The sequence below is a fragment of the Xyrauchen texanus genome, chromosome 37 (assembly GCF_025860055.1).
Source record: "Xyrauchen texanus isolate HMW12.3.18 chromosome 37, RBS_HiC_50CHRs, whole genome shotgun sequence".
NCBI lineage: Eukaryota > Metazoa > Chordata > Actinopteri > Cypriniformes > Catostomidae > Xyrauchen > Xyrauchen texanus.
This window is the reverse complement of record NC_068312.1, coordinates 31064062-31083767: the sequence shown is the minus strand read 5'-3', so window position 1 is coordinate 31083767 and position 19706 is coordinate 31064062. Positions and strand designations below refer to the sequence as shown.

The 19706-nt window shown below is 38.8% G+C and overlaps 1 protein-coding gene across 7 annotated transcripts in view; it reads right to left on the bottom strand.

Moving 5' to 3' along the window:
* Window positions 1-19706, bottom strand: part of cep350 (centrosomal protein 350) — a 47881-nt gene that overhangs the window by 15436 nt on the left and 12739 nt on the right. For 3 of the 7 annotated variants that reach the window (XM_052109052.1, XM_052109051.1, XM_052109056.1), the window contains 19 exons: window positions 18353-18469; window positions 14899-15521; window positions 13828-13952; window positions 12122-13014; window positions 11812-11962; window positions 11155-11279; window positions 10862-11033; window positions 5710-5957; window positions 5406-5566; window positions 5178-5288; window positions 4794-4931; window positions 4450-4577; window positions 3416-3517; window positions 3108-3274; window positions 2572-2774; window positions 2175-2359; window positions 1489-1576; window positions 640-786; window positions 339-490 (listed from right to left, as the gene is read on the bottom strand). In XM_052109052.1, the coding sequence (XP_051965012.1) occupies window positions 339-490; window positions 640-786; window positions 1489-1576; window positions 2175-2359; window positions 2572-2774; window positions 3108-3274; window positions 3416-3517; window positions 4450-4577; window positions 4794-4931; window positions 5178-5288; window positions 5406-5566; window positions 5710-5957; window positions 10862-11033; window positions 11155-11279; window positions 11812-11962; window positions 12122-13014; window positions 13828-13952; window positions 14899-15521; window positions 18353-18469 (4036 nt within the window). The remainder of the gene's footprint in view (window positions 1-338; window positions 491-639; window positions 787-1488; window positions 1577-2174; window positions 2360-2571; window positions 2775-3107; window positions 3275-3415; window positions 3518-4449; window positions 4578-4793; window positions 4932-5177; window positions 5289-5405; window positions 5567-5709; window positions 5958-10861; window positions 11034-11154; window positions 11280-11811; window positions 11963-12121; window positions 13015-13827; window positions 13953-14898; window positions 15522-18352; window positions 18470-19706) is intronic. The other 4 variants (XM_052109054.1, XM_052109057.1, XM_052109055.1 and 1 more) reach the window with 3 other exon arrangements.

Sequence of the window (19706 nt, the reverse complement as noted above, 5' to 3'; positions counted from 1 at the left end):
TTCTGATCACAGACGTTTACAAACACTTTAAACTGTTACATAGTCAGCTGTTAAAGAGCAAGCTGTAGACAAACCTCAGGTTTCGAGGAAATTAATAAACATTATTAGTAGTATTATCCAGTAACAAACAATTAGAAACCACCCTGAGCACACCAAATAGGCATTCTTTCCTTAGCCTTCTTGGAAGAGGTTTGCACATCAGAATGTATGCCTCAAAGATTTTCAAGTTAGGTTAATGCAATCAATGAATAAAATATTCTGATTGTAACAGATTTTCTTGACAAACAAACAAGAGTACAGGAAATCAGATGGAAAAAGTGGGAAGAGTGTTTGTTTACTTTTCATCCATGTGAGAGCGCATTTTCTTTAGTTTCTGCATGATACTGCTGGTTTCACTGCCAGAAACAGACATAGGGGAGAGGCTACGCATCTCTGTCACTATCACACTGGGTGGAGTAGACTCCTCTGGCACACCTGCCTCTGGTGACTCCTGTGGATATAAGCAAAAATAATCTGTTTACCCATTTAAAAAAGCTTGTATTGAACATTTGCATGGGGCCAGAGAAACAGTTGTAGTTGAACAGATATTCTCAAGTATCGTGCAGCATCGTTCATTGACTGATTTTTCAAAGGACTGACCAGGCTCGTGTCCCCTGCACTCTTGAGCCGCTCTTTGAGTTTAAGGGTTGTCTGTCTCATTCTCTCTATCTCCTCCTGCTGTTTGAGAAGCAGCTGTCTCTCCCTCCTTGCTGCTTTATTGGCCTCCTGCAGTCGCTTGATCTCTGCCTGTGGGTCATGTAACAGAGTAAGATTTTAGCCTTTATTTTTGTGCTGTGCACATGAACATTCATAGAGACACTAGACTAGTGCTGAAACAACTAATCGATAATTCTCAAAAATGTTGCATATTTCTATTGTGGTGTTACCATTGCCCTCTACTGAGCTGATTTTTTTTGCCCCACTCCATACCTGATGTATATTTTTCCTCTTTAATGAACAGTACTTTTAAGTTTTAGAAGTTAAGGAAAGGAACTGTTTTGCATATGTCCTGAAAGTAATAATAACCACAAAATTAAACTTTCAGGCTTTGTACAAAGTTTTGTGAGAGTATAGACTCATGAATTCAGTACTGTAAATTGCACCAAATCCTTTAAAAAAAATAAAATAAAAATAAAGGAAATACAAAATGTGTTTTTATCTGATTAAACAATTAATATATAGTAATAATAATAAATAATCGAGGATTACTTGATTACCAAAATAATAATTAGTTGCAATCCGACACTAGGCACAAACATACAATTGAAAAGTACAGAGCTATCCATATATCGATAATTTAAAGTGATACCAAGTTCATGAATACAGTTTTTCTTCACTTATTTATTTAAAAGTGTAGCTCAGAGATGGCTACTTTATTTCCAATAAAATTTCACAGTTGCACATATGCTTTAGTCAGAGGAAAATACAAAGCATGTATCAGCACATCACCTGCTCCTGCTGTAGTTTCAATATCAGTCCTCTTTGTTTCTTACGGAGGGGTGGCATCTTATCGTCCTCTCCTTTATCTCGAAGATGCCTGAAAGAGAAGAGTAGGTCAACCTGCAGCTCATTAAATCATACTGCCTTTGAGTTTATGGATTTGTATTTCAATACTGGGAAATCTTGCTATAGAGTCACAATGCTGCAACTTGCATGCTTTTTTAAAATATAACATGAAAGAGAATTTACAAAGCATTTATCTTCTGTAATGTGTTGTAATTTTGAGTAAAATACAATATTCTGTAGGAAATGCAGGGTGGGGTTTGTTTGCATGAATAGTAGACTGTTATTAATCGGTTCGTTTTTTTAAATCACCCATACAGGCTTGATGACAACAACAGAAAGGAAATTTTGAGGGAAAGAAAGTTAGTTCATTCTGATTAAATCTTTACAAAAACATGTATTGAAAAAACACAATATGACCACTGATGTTTATTATAGAAAACCCGTTTTCTATAATAAACATCAGTGGTCATATTGTATTTTTTTTAATTTCCAATTAAAAAATTGGAAATTTTAATTTCCAATTTTTAAATTTTCATGTTCATTTGAAAATTCTTCTATCTAATATTCATGTTACTGAGAAGGGGACTGGTGTGGTAGTAATAATGTCATAATATGAATGATCATCCTGCCTCTTCTGGTGTTCCAGCCAGGCCAGCTCAGCTTTGGTCTTCTCTCTGAGGGCTTTCTGACGCAAACGCAGTAAAGAACTCTGATGCTGCGCTCGAACCTCCTCTTCCTTCATATAATGACGTACCAGGTCCATGGTGAACACAGAGAAGCTGTCCTGGCCGCTGGAGAAGGGCATGCTACAATCCTGCAGTGAATGGCGTGACAGAGCAAGGGAAAACCACAAGAGCCAAGTCACTTATTAATCCATACACAGATACAAAGCAAATCAGTAGAGGAAAAATAAAGCTTAAAATGAAATAAATAAACCTACATGTTAAGTGAGGCTAATGTGTCAGTCAGTCAGTCTTTAAAGCTCACTCTGTCAAACACAGAGGTGAAGAGCTTACAAGATCTCACCTTTGAGCTTTCTCTGGGGCTGGATCTGTCATTGCTGCGGTCGTCGTCAGATTCTGGGTGTGAGCTGGGTTTCCGGTCCAGCGATTCGCGACGATGAGCCTCAGAAGGTAATAGAGAGCGGAATGATTTTTCCTCAATGTCATCCTCCGTCATAGAGTCATCAAACTTCACAGAGTACTCCGTGGCAATAGAGGCACTGTCTGCTGATAGAAGAAAAGGGAATTCACAATGTTTTGACTAAGTATAATTTATACAGTACAAGGTGGCTGAATGTTATTTTTGTATATACAAAAACCACACGTAAACATCTAAATTGAACAAACAAATTCTGATTTCCAAACTCTTCCAGTTTTACCATTTGTGATTACTGGAAAAAGGTGTTCACAAATACCAATTTCAAGCTGAAGAAATATTTTAGGGGGAAAACCCCCCCTTCACAATAGGAATTTCTTTGACATTTTAAGAACCCTGGTACCATGAATTTTTTCCAGACAGATTATTTTCATTGCTTGCCCTAAAGACTTTTAGAGTTTTACCTTTCTCTTCAAGCAGGCTGCGCACACTGTCTGAGCGAAGGGAGTCATCAACAGCAGTATGAGCATGGTCCTCCACTGAACAACTACTCCTGTCTTTCTCTGCTGACCTCTTCTCCTTCTGATCAGAAAGAGATGGACTAAGCTGGGTAATACTGCTGCCGCCACCACTGAAAAACAAAGAAGCGTGTGTAAGAGAGTAGAGAAAAGTAGATATGAACATTTATGGACAGTGCACTCTTTATACAAGTAACCATCTATAATCGGACATTCTGTTCTAATTAAGAGTTTTTTTGAGGGGGTGGTGGTACCTGATGGTTGGTCTCCTGGAAGGGATGGAGTCTGAGAGGCTGCCTGGTGGTGTCTCGACCTCTGACTGGGCTCTCTCTGGAGACAGCTCACTCTTCCAGCTACTGGAGAAGATCCAAAACAGTGTTTGAACAAAGTGTCTCGTTGCAAGAACTATTATCACCATTAAATGTTTTGTTTTACAATATTTCCCTTGAGAAAATGCTAAATAAATGGACAGTTAAAGAATAGACCCACCCTCCGCTGTTGCTCTTATTCACTGCTCACTTCTGCACATTAATGGGGTGGTTACACTAGGCTTTGAGTATGCAGAATTTTTGGACATGGCAACGGACTTGAACAATGTCACGAGCGATGACTTCAGGTTTTAATTAATGACTATATTTAATTATTAATGAATAAATAAATTGTATTCAAATGTTACAATATATTGTCTACTCAATTTCCTGCAACAATAAACACCTGCAGCTTTGAATTATTTATTCTTTGCATTGAAAGTCAGCGTGTGATGTTTTAAATTTCTATTGGTCACACATCATCTTGTGATATGGATTCACAGGCCAGAAATAAACAAACTTTAATTTTTGTCCATTGCAAAATGAGATATTTCTTTGATCTCTTGCGTTTTCGCTCTTCGCAGTTCGGATGAATCTGAATTGGAGTGAATGGAGCACGAAGTGTAGTGTGACCGAAGCTTAATCAGAGAACCAATTCAGCATCATTGATGTCAAATCTAGTATGGGGTGTCTTTCACGTGGCACATCTGAATGTAATTATGGCCCTTTTCTTAGAGCTCTGGCAGCCCCTGGTCACTTTATGCTTTCAATGTATGGAAAGCATGGGCTCAGACATTCATCAAATTACCTCCTTTAGTGTTTTACAGAAGAAAAAAAGAAGGAAGTTGTGTTTGAAACAAGATGAGGGTGATTTTAAGGGGCACTATTCCTTTAATGAAGAACACTTATATGACTATTAAGCTGGAGTCAGCATGGGATAAAAAAAGATGGATTACATATGAGAATGCCAAAATGGTTACCCGTTCATGTGTTGTTGTGGCTGGTGCTGTTTCAAGTTTTGGTTGTGCTGTTTCTGCTGGTCATACAAAGGCGTGTTAGACGGGCCAGCAACACTCATAGCAATCTGTGAACGAGCCAGTTCAGTCATCTATATAGAGAGCGAGTACAAGAAAGAGACATATACACTTTTAATCTTTCAGTCTGACTTTAAAGAGAAAGCTGCAATGTATGAAGGGAATAAAGTTTACACTTCAGCTTCTCTGAGTGGACAAGTATGTAATCTTTTTTCTTGACAGTTGTTATTGTTGGGTTTTACCAGCATGTAAAGAAATGTTTAAGTGTATGTATTGTATATGTAGCTCACTTCTTTAATGTGTCGTGCTGTTTCAGCTGTGTGGCGAGCAGCCTCAGCCTGCTGGTTGATCATCTTGTTTGTGGCCTCATGCAAACCTAACGCCTGATGCTGAGACTGGAGCACACTTTCCTGCAGATCTGCATGGGCCTGGAAACAAACACACATATCAATGAATGTTATGAGCTAAAAGGGCTGGGCACCAAAGAGGAAGATAACGCATCTTTCTAATGCATTGTCATCGCTGGCTGCATTCAAAATAAAATAATAAACAATAGTAAACATTGCAGTCATAGTTAACTGGTTTGGCACATATAGCAATCTAGCACTACATAAGTCCACACTAAAAGCATGTCTGGAGAGGGCATAAAGTAAGCAGAATGTGATTGTAAATACCCGTGCGGCTCTCTGCCTGCTCTCTTCCAGCTCCCGTTGTGTTTCCAGGGCTTCCTGCTCCGCCTTCATTCTAAGCAGGTACAGGTCACGCTCATGCCTCTGCTGTTGGGACTGCAAGAGTCACAGGTTAAAGGTCACTCTCAAAAACATGATACATGGCCACATGAGCACAGCCCTAGCAGGTAGTCAGTTATACATATAATCACTGAGCTAAGGGGCCTGTCTCACCTTCAGAATCTGAGCGAGCGAGACTGTTTCTTGCTGAGCGAGAGACACGCCTCTTACTCTCTCCACATCACTGATCTGACGAACAGACTCCTCCACTGCATCCAGGTAATTGAGCTCTGCAGACAGACGCTGCTGCAGGACTCCAGGTGCAAACTGAAGCTCTGCAGATAATAGGGGGATAGACAGTGTGGTCAGTAATGAATTCCAATTAAAATACTGAAATTCTCCAGAACCGGATATCCATACCCATATTAATTGACAGATTAGTTGTTGATGGATAATTAATGCAGACAAAGTTGTTTACCAGCAGTCTTGTGTTCTGCTCGGGGGCTCTGATTATAGGGCGAGGAGTTGGATTTAGCCCTGGCAGCTGAAGAGGAGGATGAGGAGGAGCTGGGCAGGGCAGTGTGAGGAGGGCTTGAGCCGTGGACAGACCCTCTGACTGGGATCCCATCACCTGGATATAGCCGAGAAGAACCAGATCCAGCTGGAGAACCAGCAGCAGGAGTTGTACCAGGGCTTCGGGGAGATTTCTTTCCTTCTGAGCCAAGACTATAAAACAAGAAACGGGAAGAGTAAAATACTGATGAATTTATGAAAAACATTGATGAATTACCAATTCAAAAAACAAGTCAACAGAGAAATGCTACCAAAAATGGAACCGGATCTGAATCCCTCCTTTTCTTAAAAAAAACTGCAAAAATGTAGGTTACAGTGAGGCACTTAAGAGGCTTTTCCAGTGCATGGTACAACTAGACTCTGCTAGCTTTTTGGGGGTTTTTCCACTGTGGACAGTACCTGGTAAATTTTTTCGGTTCTAAGCGAGCCGAGCCGATACTAACTCTGACGTCAAAATGCTGCAGCTCACTGATTGGTCAAGGAGAATCGTCACTACCAGCGTCACTGTATTTCCGACAAGTGACATCAACTTGCTAGTTTTAAAGTTAGCAACAGCGATAACAGTATAATTTGTTCACGCGACTTTCGAATTGTGAAAAAATAAATGGATGTGTGCAAAACCACGCCGTGGTCAATAAACAAGGTGCAGATAGATGGTCCACTCGTTAGTGATGATCGAATCTAAAAAGTCTCTAAGCAAGTGTCTTAGCTGTTGGCCACATACGGCTACCAGCGGACCTACCAACAGTGTAGGGAAAAGTGGAAGTGGTTCGACCAAATGTACGCCATCTAAACCGGCAAGCAATGGGAGGGAGTGTGCCCTGGACTCAGCCACGAAAGAGGATGGTACATTTTGTTATGTTAACTATATACTAGGGTGACCAAACGTCCTGTTTTACCAGGACATGTCCTGTTTTCACGTCCTGTACTGGCCGTCTTTTTTGTGTCTTTGATAGATAGTATTTTGTAACAACAATTTTCTATCCATACAGAGGCATAGCCTACTTTAAATGTATTGAAATTAACAAGGCATCTTTGAGTAAAATTTGAGTATCTCATTGCCGGGCCGAGTGTCCTGGTTTTTGGTAATCAAAATATGGTCACGCTACTATATACTCTGCTTGAAAGCTTCACTTTATTTAGTTGACCAGCTACTGGATGCTTGCTTTAAAACAATCAGGCCAATTTAACTGTTACACCTGTGTAAAATCACAAAACTGATTTATGCAGCACAATGAGCTAGTAGCTAGCGGTTGTGTTATTATTTTGGTCAGTTTGTGTCGTGTTTAAGATGATGTCACGGCAGTAGAGGCGGCACAACTATGACGATCAGCCTATAATCCCACCCACGTTGAGGTGGCACTAAACTGCTATGGAAAAGCAAGCTCAGAAATGTAAAGCGAGTAGAGTTGAGGCAAGTCGAACCGTAACGTGCAGTGGAAAAGTGCAATTACAGTGGAAGTGTATAGTGCCAATTTTTGGAGGGGTTTAAAAGCAGATGCTTTTGGGAATATATAAAGCTTATAATTTTATAAAAGCACTAACATTAATTCTTCTGTCAAAACTCTTATTTGAGCTGTAAAAGTTTAGGATTTTAGGATTTGTTGACATTACATCATCATGGCAATGTAGTGAACTTTATACAGAAAAGGAAAGTAAGCGATTTTATCACACTAAAATCACGTTTACACGCATGTTGTTTATGTCCTCTGGCTATTCTTTTGAAACAGTGAGCATTTTAAATGTTCAAAAATATTAATGCCTCAGTGTTATACACGATTTTGTATAACTCCTTTTATAAAAATTATTTTTGAAGTGCATCTCAAGACAACTGTGTTTCACTTGTTGCACTGGGTCTAGTTTTTTATTGCAGATGTCACAAAGTTCAACATTCTGAAGTAGTACAGGATGCAAAAAAGATTTCATGTGACTTTTACACACCATTCCAGATTTGGTTTTTGCCTAGCAAAGTTTTAGTTCTTGACAAACAGTAGGCCAATGTTTTCTATCTTTTGCTCTGGTGTGCATAATTGCGTACAATTCGACAAGTTCAATGTTAGCCCATTTAAAAATCAAAGCATCCCGAAAAGGCTAATATACCGCACGCAGCATTGTGGATTCATTCACATGAGAGCTCATATCAGATTTGGCACTTAAATTATGCATTTTCTATTGGTTAAGAAACTATGATACAGGTAGTGACAGCATACTGATTTTAGTTTGACTTTAGTGTGAGTGATTTTATCATTTGAAGATCTATGTTCTGTATTGTGCCATTTAGACTCATAGCTCAGTGTGCACGTTATGTACTGCTATTTTTAAAAGTGTTTGTATGTATTTGCACATCTATTGCAATAAAACATTATTTAATCCCGAGTCCGTGAAACTTAACAGTTGTCTGAATATTGCCCATCCCTAATATTAAGTAAATAAACTTTATTTTAATTTCATGCTGACTTTTTTATAAGTGAAAATGCATCTTTTAAAACATTTTCAAAAAAGTTGTCAAAAGAAACAATCTTGACTTGCTAAAAACTCTTTACACAGAACGACCGTGGAGCTGAATGATGACAAACAAGAAAAACCTCTAATGGATCAAGGCCCCTCAAAAAGCAATTTTTTTTATCTCCTTTTCTACCCAATTTGGAATACCCACTACTTAGTAGGTCCTCGTGGTGGTGCGGTTGCTCACCTCAATCCGGGTGGCGGAGGACAAGTCTCAGTTGTCTCTGCTTCTGAGACAGAAAATCCGTGAATCTTATCACGTGGTTCGTTGTGCATGACAACACAGAGACTCACAGCATGTAGAGGCTCATGCTACTCTCTCACTCTCCACTCCATTGAGAGTGAGAACCACTAATTGTGACCACAAGGAGGTTACCCCATGTGACTCTACCCTCCCTCGCAACCGGGCCAATTTGGTTCCTTAGGTAGGAGACCTGGCTGGAGTCACTAAGCATACCCTGGATTCGAAATTGTGACTCCAGGGGTGGTAGTCAGCATCAATACTCGCTGATCTACCCAGGCCCCACCCCTCAAATAGAAAGTTAAAAGTTTTAAATATCCTTAATCCCAAACAATGAGGATTTTGTGCAGCTAGGGTATGGTGAGGGGGTCTGGAAAGTGTGCTGATGATGGGGGTAACCATTAATCTTATGCTAATCCAGCTAAATCTATGTGCTGCTGGATATACCCACCCAGAGACCACAGCTCTGAAAGATATGGCTCTCTGAATGCTGAACAGGCAAGGCATGAGAGGAATCTGACTCATGGGCTTCAACAAATGCCACAGGGAGGCTCGAATGTCACTTGGGAGAAAAATATCTCATTGGCAATGAGCCTGACCTGCAGCACAGATAACTGACTGAACAAAGAGCCAGTGTGTGTATGCTGCCTCCCGCCTCGTTTTCTGAAGAGCTATAGCTGACCGAGCACTGCACATATAGCAGCGCTAGTATTGACTCTTGGCACCTCTGTGTAGGGCTGTCTTAATTATGATAAACAGGAGCACTGTGGACATCATGTTTAAAGATATTTCCGGTCTTAAACAGCCTATTTTCATATGTCCGAGTTCATTTCTGATGACTTGCAGACTAGCAGAAAGATAATGAGATGATTGCACTAGTTACATACTTCAAAGAAAAGTTTTTTAACTTGTATCTCTTTAAGACTGCAACGCTTCAAAAATAGCATGACATACATGCAACAGGCTGTTCCATTCATAAATCAGTAGGGGGTTTACATTTATTATTTGGCAAGCACTTTAATTTAAAGCAACATACAGTGCCTTCACAGGGCCTCAGACTTGATATAGTGGCAAATGCAACACCAAAAAATTGTGACAGTTATTAAACGCTAAGGCTTTATTTGCATCAATGTGGTTTTATCAGATTTATCCAGTGAGGACACATTAGAATATTATTTATATTGTTTTACAAAGTGCTTAATATCAATGTTTTCTGCATCTTTCTGTTGCACTGTACTTCTTGTATGCTATAATTACCAGAATATGACCAGCAATGTCAGTTTATAAACAATACTCTGAACTTTATGAAAGAATAAAATGAGTCGTTCTCTTCTAATTAATGAATAGGATAGTCTTGAACTCTGAGTGAGTCAGTTAGTTCTGAGACCACTGTACTGCAAAATATTTTCATCTTCAAATGAGCCAAGAACTGTAAATGTGATGTGTACTTGAGGGTTGTGACAATTAGAGGTTGACCGTTATCGGTATGTGGATTATGCCCATACCGATAACTAAGGGGATGGGAAAGGCAGATAACCGATTCATTAGCTGACAGTTTTTAAAATCCATTTTACGTTTAACAAACAAACAAACATCATTTTCTTACTATGACCGGCACAGACAAAGAGTCCTGAAAGAATACAATCTCAGATGCAGTTTACTGTTTAACCAAAATTAAAAAAAAAAAATTATATATATGAATCTGTGCGGATAGTTTTTATATATATATAAAACTAATATATATCTATATAAAACTAATATATATTAGTTTTTATATATATATATAAAACTAATATATATCTATATAAAACTAATATATATCTATATAAAACTAATATATATATATATATATATATATATATAAAAATATGAAATATCGGCACAGATTAATCAGTAAAACCGATATATCGGTCAACCTCTACTGACAAAATTAGTTTAATTAACAAATGACTGTTGGAATTACAACATGTATTTAAAAAGGTACACAATGAAGCGTTGTTGAAATAAAACTTTTTTGGGGAATAACCAACAAACAAATCATTGTTACCAAAAAAAGTACTGGTTGTTGTTTAGCATAGTTTTAGACCCAATTGAAAGTTTGAATCTACTAAACAGGAAAACAGATTTTTGTTTCCTACATGTCAAACAACTTCAGGTTTAACTCCAAAAGCTTTCTGCAACTATTCTACAAACCAGCTGAATTTCAAACAATGTATACTTTGTATAAGCATATGCGTTAATCAGTATTTCACAGAAACATGCTGTACCAGTTGAACTACAGGATCACCATACTGGGTTAAAATGATCGTACCTGTGGATGGAGTGGGCTGAGGCTCCACCCAGTGTGCCATCTGTGTCAACGTTCCTGTGAGAGCTGCGACTGGATGCTTTCTCCGAAAAGCTCTTCTTAAAACCCTCAGCAGGGAGATCCGAGTCTACAGAGGACGTGTTTCTCTGCCCCTCCAACAGGCTTTTCTCTAAGGCTGTAGGATTCAAAACAGACATAACCGATTTTATACTGCATCACATACTGAAGAACAGATGACGTTTTGACATGTGTTTGGACTTCTGGTACTGTGGTCTAAGTCTATGAGTATATCTGACCTCTCTTGCTGCCTGAGCTGACCGAGTGTGGAGAGGAACGGTGAGATCCCTCTCCATCTCTATTATCACGTGTTGATCTGCCACTCAGCATCACATCATAGGGACTGAACCCACCGTGTCCGTTACTGTGGAGAGAGGGCATCAGACTGAATTGTCAAAAGGATAGATATTATATACAGTACATTACTACAATAGATTAAAATGATCCAAATTCAATTAAAAAGGCAAAATATCAATAAAAAAAAATAACTGGATGCCACTCACATGCAAACTGAGGACATGTCATGTTATTGAAAACAATGTAGCATGGTGCTGCTTAAAATGTTTATAGCAAAATAATGACTACTGTTTCACTTCCCTTTTTTAAAGAAAAATAGTGAGAATACAGTGTGCAAAAGTATTACTTTTTGAATATAGCCACTTAACACGAATCAAAGTTTATTCTGTGAAAGGTACAATGATAGAGCAACACTGCCCCCCTGAGGTTGATTCTCAGAATTTTGCTTGTGTTTACAATCATAACTCAAAAGACCTGCTGCTCCAAAAAAGACAAACACATAAGCCTTTTATATAACGTTGCCATACACAGTATTATGCTCAACTCCATCCACCCAAATACAAATATCAAAATGGAAAACTAAAATATATTGGCTTTACCTGAGGCCATTAGAACTTCTCTTGGATGCTGATTGGCTACTGCCACGAGAGGAAATGAAGTCATCCTCATAGACCATTCCATCCAATGAGCTGCCAGCAGACAGAATAGAGTGGAGAGCTGGGGAACTCTTACCTCCCCTCTCTTCAAGAGCTACTTAAACATAAGAAACCAAAATATGCATTTGTTTTATATGAATTTCACAAATAAATACATGCATAACATTCACTGTATCTCATTAAATATAATGATATATCTCTGGTACATGGTTAGTTATACAACACAGGTCAAATAAGTTTTTGAAGTTTTCACCTTTGCCATAATTCTGCATGTTCTTGGTGAATATATTGATTACACTGTGTGGGCTTCCCTTGGCCAATTCTTCCCATGGTCCGTTGCTCTCTCGTAGCAGACTTGATGGACTAAAGGGCAAGTGCTTCTCTGCCTCTTTCTGGAAGCGTGAAATTGGGTTCAAACTGTCTCCATACTGGGCTGCACTGTATCTGCAACTGGATTTTGGCAGCTCTTGGAGATCTTCGTCATCAGAAATACTGCCCTCACTCAACAGAGGACCCTCACTGATGGAACCTCCACTTGAGTCAAGCACAACTTCCTTGACTAGAGGCTTTGGAGGAGATTTGGCCTTGTGTATGTTACTAGAAGTGAGGCCGGACACAGCAGGTGCTGAATAGGGATTGTATACACCCTCAGTTCTTTTCCTAAAGCTGTGCAGGTTGCCAACACCTGGTAGGGTGTCATCATAGGTGCTTTGACCTGCAGCAAGGAGCCTCTGAAGCCTCTCAACCAGGTCATCAGAATCGGTCTGATTTTCTCTGACTGGCGGACTGACAGGCTTAGCCCAGCAGTTATCGTTAGGGATCGAAAGACCCGTGCCTGTGTCCCTGGCACAACCGTAGTTAATTCCGACACCTGTTAGCTTGCGTGCCTCGCTCTCTATGCGGTTAGAAAGAGAGGCAGCGGTGGCCCTCAGAGCCTCAATGCGGCTCATTTTGCGAGATACGACTGAAGGTGCAACAGATGCAGTTCTGGATTCTCTTTCAGGTCCGGACAGTTCTGGATCAAGTTCTAAGAGCTGAGAAAAGATGTGGCCAGAGGGGGGTGCTAGCGAGTTGATGCCTCTGATTAGAGCAGGGCTACGTTGATCAGACTGGAGCCAGGGCGAACCTGCAAATCCCAACTCATTCCTACAAAAAAAATACATGCCAATGCCTCATTAAATTCTACTTCTTATTTGACAAAATAAATGTAAAGCCTCTAATGGATTAAAAAAAAAATGTACACTCCCCCATGTCATTCCAAATCTGATTTTTTTTAAGAAAGTTGTGTTGACAGCTTTTTCCCCCATAAAATGCAAGAGAAGCAGGATTTGGTTCCTAACATTCTGCCTAACACCTTTTGTGTTCCACAAAAGATATCATAGTCATACAGGTTTGGAACAAAATGAGGTTGAGTAAAATATTTTCATATTTATTTTCATATTTGGGAGGACTTTTCCTTTAACATTATGGAAATCAGAACATATATTACAAATATTTCACAAAGCATTACATTAAGTAATCTCACCAAAATAAATCGTTAAGGAGTTTCAGGTGTTCAAATGCCATTTTGTTACATTTAAAAAGCTGTTCAGGAACTTCCTGGTATCCAAATCTCAACATGTAGCAGACTCAACTAACTACATGCACTTAGAAGTGGCCATGGAAACCGATGTGGGCAGGCAACAAACACTTCTTTCCAAGCACTAGGCTAAGGAATTAATCTATTCTTATTCTTCAACTACTTGAAATACTTTTTGAAATGATTTCTGTGTAAAGAAATAAAAATGACTTCCTTTTTAAGGGAAGTGGAAATTTCATTAACTGTTCAATGCAGTTGAATGCAAATGGATTTGGTGGAAACACAAGCAATGTTTTCTAATTGGTGTTCATGTAAAAGATAATAAGATTTTCATGGTTATGAATGTGGAAATAATTAATGAGATTCAGTGTGCATTTTACCTGGAGAAAGGTGGCTGGCATTGCCCCGTAAGCGAGAGATCACTGCTAGAGGTGGCACTCTGAGGTCGATCATGTCTTTTATTTTCTTTATCTGACTCTCCAGATGGTTGGTATACTGGTCTCGGCTGCAATGCCAAAACACAAACAACACTATCTGTCATCATGGATTTTTCAATGGCCAACACTGATATCAAGAGACTAGGGTGCCCAATGGCCAATAAAATGACATATAATAAAATTTAATGAGAGCAAATATCAATCTATTACAATAACAACAACATAACAATAAAGTCAGAAATATCTGAAATAAAACAAATTTGTATTATCAATTGACCAGGATGTCAGAATATTTTGAAATGGGCTAGAGATGGGCAGGATGATCCACTAATTAAAAGGAATGTTCCGGGTTCAATAGAAGTTTAGCTCAATCGACAGCATTTGTTGCATAATGTTGATTTGCACAAAAGATCTTTGACTCGTCCCTCCTTTTCTTTGAAAAAGCAAAAATCAAGGTTACAGTGAGGCACTTACAATGGAAGTGAATGGGGCCAATTTTTAAAGGGTTTAAAAAAAGGCAGAAATGTGAAGCTTCTACTTTTATAAAAGCTCTAACATGAATTCTTGTCAAAAAAAAAAAAATGTGCGTTCACATCATCATAGCAACGAAGATGTAAAATTGGCTAAACCCAGAATATTCCTTTAAATAGTTGTCCATGAACCGATTAGTGAGATCGACTAGAGTAATTAGATACATCTTTATTAAATAACTTTGCAGTGGTGCTTTAAAATGATGAGATTCAACATCTGATCTGATCTGATCTTTTTTTTTTTTTTTTTTTTTACTGCTGACAGCTTGCAGAGCAATGCTGTTCATGTAGTTTGCACTTCCCTAAAATTGACACAAAGGAGAGAGCTAATGCTTCTGTTAATCAACCAAGTGGGCACACACAGAAACCAATGCCAATAATCTCAAAAAGCTTAAAACCATCCAGCATAACTTCAGAACTTCAACAGGTTATTTTACAAAAAAATTGCTGTAGAAAATGTTGAATGCATTGGGAGTATATTCACCTGCTGGCTGATGTTTGTTCCAGCAGCAGTGCTGAACTCTCCTCCATACTGTGTCTGTTCCAAAAGTAGTTTGGTGTATGTTTCCTGCAGCCGCTTCTTTATTGGCCCTTCAGGTGCCACCGGGGCCTTTGTGGTCCCTGATCGCTGTCTTCTGTAGAGCTCCTGCAGGCGTTTATTCTTCTTCTCTTCCTCCTCTCTCTGAGACTTCCTTTCCTCTGCTTGCCGTTTCTTACGCTCTTCCTGCTTTAAAGTGATGTACATCCGCACCGCCTCTGCGTCATAGTGACGTTTCTTTGGCACAGGCTGCTTTGGGGGCTCTACCATCTTGGTAGTTTTGGCAGGACTGGCACTGCGGGAAGCTCGGGCTGAGGCACGGACTCTGGTGCTGGGAACCGGTTCCCTCCTGCTGCCCTCCTCCAACTGCAGGTCATCTAATATTCCACGGATGTCAACTGAAAGTAGGTCTGTGTTGGAAGACTTTCCTCTATTTCCAACTGCTGATCTGAAGGGTCCAGCTGGATCCTCAGGAAGCATGTGATTGCAAGATCGTTCTGTACTGTTGGGTCGTGAACGGCATGTCCGCTCCAGACGGGTATCGGAGATGGAGCGAGGGACAGGGCCTGCTAGAAAAGATGTTGCAAATGATAAGAGAATATAGATTGCAAGACTTTTTCTCCTTTTTTTTCCATTCACTATTAAATTTAACACAATTGAAAAGCTATGAGGGATGAGTGCAGTCTGATAAACAGGTTTTTCTGTCTTCAGGCATAATTTTCACAACCCATGTTTTAATTCACATCACTTTAAATATGACATCTGCCCTGACTGAAGTTATTCTCTGTACTACTACTATTAAGGGGGGAATCAGGGCAAAAATGCAGGTGAAAGTAACAAAAATGCCCACATAATTTATAATGTTGGGGCAAAAAGTGCCCTCGTAATGAATTCAATTTTATTTATAACTTCTGATACAGGTCTTAATATTCTATTCTATTTTTCCTTGTTAGTGAACTGGTTAAAATTAAATATTTAAAGTGATTTTTTTATGCAACAAATGTTCCAACTTCCTTAAATGTATTAATGAAATAAGTTTCCGGAGATATCTCTACAGTCTCTGTTACAGCTGTAGACTTTGTCCGCAGACACATTTTTGTTTGTTGTTTACATTGGCACTTTTTAACTGTGAATCATTTTGCTTGTTCGCATAGTGTTGTATTTGAAGCAGATCATTGAGGCTACGATTCTTGATGTTTGTCAGCTGAAGATGCTATTGTGCCACTGTTGAATTTGACAGCCATAAGAACTAACAATTCTGCTCTTTTGCTCCGTTTCTGTCTCAAAATGATCTTTGGAGGGTGGAGTTTTGGATTGATGGGGCATGGCTAATTCAACGGCTGAGTCACGTGAAAGCTTGAGACCACTAAGATCACTTACAGCATCTTTACCCTAAAAGGATTTCACAATTGTATATATATATTTAAGCATTATCACACGAGCAAGAGAGCGATATGGCCCTACATCAGCACTGCTGCGATTCGGCTGCAGGCCGTGTGCCATAGGTAATCACAGGTAATTCACTATAGAAACCGCAATCTTCTCAGCCATTTTGAATAGTACTTATTCTCTAATGTGGAAACTCAAGTAAAAGGCAAGCGCCTTGAGTTCTGTAATTAATGTGTCTGTTGTGTCTCTCAGCTGTGATGAGCCTTAATGCTGAAGCTGTTAGTTTTAAGCAGTTAAAGCTATTTTCTAGCTTTGTCGTATAGTTTTAATAGCAGCGATCAAGAAGAGCTGTTGTGTGTAAACAATGAATGATGCGAATTCACTTCACGTCACCTAACTGGCTCATATTACACACAAAAATTTTCTTTTGCCACCACCTGCTGGCTAACATATGTAATGTCAAAAAAACAAAACACGTAAGAGACACTTATATAGTAACTCTTAACACAACTGCACTGCTCTTACACTTTATTTTAGAACAACGTGAAAACAAGCGGATACACACACACCCGAGTGCTGACGTGTCAGACCATCAGTGCTCATGGAATGTCTCTCATCCAATCAGATTCAAGGACCGGAACTAACTGTTGTATTATATATATATATATATATATATTTTATTTTTTTTATTTTATATATTGCCCTCATAAAAGGTAAAAAAATGCCCATGAAAAACAAATGGAGAGTGCAAATATTGCACTGTAACTGGAAAGATAATTTCTGACACTGATTCAGGTGTATGACCATTGTTTATCTGCTGGTCAGTACTGGACTAACTGAAATAAAAAGGAAATTTCAGGACATTATCTTGTTTAAATAATAATGCTGGCTGGAATAATAATGAACATCAAGGTTTTCTTTTATATCAATAAATTCCATAGCCTCTTTTTTTTTTCCTGTTAGCCAAATTAACATTTAATAGTCAAACAAGATTAGGCTGAAAGGCCAAATGTTAGAAATGGATACATATCAATTACATATCAATCAATTCCAGTTACATATCAATTATTTGAAGAAATAATAAGAAAAAAATAAAAACAGTAATAATAAAACATTCTTTTCAGTGGCTGCTTGTATATGATGTTTAAATCAATACGGCATCAAGCATTTCTGTCTCTGCAGTCCAATAAATCAGTACTGGAGTGCCTGAATAAAGTCTGGGTCCAGCCCTGCGACTGTGGAGAAGAAATTAGGTTGACTTGCATTGTGCAGTGAATCAGAAACACCAAGTCAAACCCTATTTGTTACGGTCACTGAGCAGCAAAGTTTACCGAGGTAGGGATGCTCTCTGAATCTTTATTTATTAATAGACTTGACACTTGGTCCACAAGTTGCTGCAACAAATGTGGTATTTAATACTGGCTTTAAACTAATTTAAACACCTCTGTCAAGGACATAATTTGGTTATTGCCTCCAAAGCCATTTAATTTTTTACCTTATAAAGAGTAGTTTACCCAAAACTGAAAATTCTGTCATCATTCACTCATCCTAATGTTGTTCCAAATCTGTATGGCTTTCTTTCTTCAGTGGAAAACAAAAAGAGATATTGGGCAGTCTGTTAGTCTCAGTCACCATTTTTTTTTTTACCATTCAATGAAAGTGAAAGAGGATATAATTATTTTTGATCTTTGTGTTCCACAGAAGAAAGCAAGTCATATGGGTTTGGAAACGTCATGCGAGTGAGCAAATGATAATCTTTGGGTGAACTATCCATTTAAAAACTACAGCCATTAAAATGATTTAAAACACCTTAAGCTCTGTCAAGGTTATCATTTGGTTGTGCATCCAAAATTCAAGAAGCTAAAAACATGTGGTCTCTGACTCTGAATGCTAATTTAATACATACAGTATATTTAATGACTAAATTAGTGTTTTATTTGTGATGTGGATGAGCTCAAGAGTTGTCACCATGGCAATGGGGGCGGAGCATGGCAGATATCGCTCCTCTCACCTTTTCTCGTCTGTCTCTCTGTGGACTGTGCCCGTGGCTCTTTGTGTAACCGTGGTGCCGGACCCAGCATCATCTTCACCAGCTTCTGACTATCTCGCCATGATGACGTGCTGATTGCTATGGAGACACATTACGCAGATGAATTGAGACAGCAGTTGTTCCCAGAATTGATTTGTACTTTACTTTTTAAACATGAGTGATTAAGGCACAGTGGAAAGTATGACAAAAGTAACTAATAATGAACAGACAGAGTAACAGTTCTGAATAGCATTCACAAAGATGTCTTCAGAGAAAAAAACCCAACCGACTAACATTTAATAAAACAGACATTGTGAAATCATAATTGACCCTTAATGTGCAGAATTAATCACTGCATTTCATTCTAAAGAGAACTAATGTTTGCTTTCATAATCAAAAATATAATAAGATTTCACTCGTTTCTCCTGTTGCTTGCAAGCACACACATGTTGGTTCCACTATATTAGTGAAGACATCTAATAGACACCACTGTTTTTTTATGGAGGCGATATTTGCTTAACCGCAAACATACCCCTAGCCCTAAACACAAGGATCACACAGATTGCTGTTGATATCAAAGAAGACTAAACAAACCAATATTTGGCCACATTGAGAATTTGAAATAGTAAGGGCCACTTCAAATGTACTCACAAGTAGGATTTCGTTACATTTGTGAGGATGTATAAAAAAATGTTGGCCATCGCAAGTATAGCCAAACCTTTAGACACACACAGGTTGAAAGAGTGACACCTCTACAGCATTCAACGAGGCCAGAACAGTTTAAGCAGGGATGTATCAAGCATTCCTGTGTGAGTGTTGCAGCAACCATCCTGTTAATCTTCATGCTAGACATTCTGGACATTTCTGTGGTGATAACAGCTTGTGCTTGTGGGCAGACATTAACACAGAAGTTTGTTTCCAGGAACGCACAGCACAGAACAGGGCACTGTGATACTAACAGGTCAAGAGAGGCTCACACTGGGCTGCCAGCAAATCAGCACAGTTTATGGGCATGCTTGTGGATTTAGTTAAATTTGTACAAGGGAATGCGCAAAACATATATTTTCAAAATTGACTAATTAGTGGGTAGCTTGAACAGCTAGCTGACTAATTAGGCTTGAACATTTTTAATTCTCACATCATGCCATTCAACATGTGTATAACTTTTTTCTTATGCACAACACAAAATGTCTTCTGAAGTGAGAACAAACCAAATTATAACTCCTTTTTCACCGTACATCTTGCCATTGCAGTCTCTAGCCACGATCATGATTTCAAGCTCAATTACACTTCCTAGTTCTTGATGCATGCGCAGAGCGATTGATGGCACTATAGG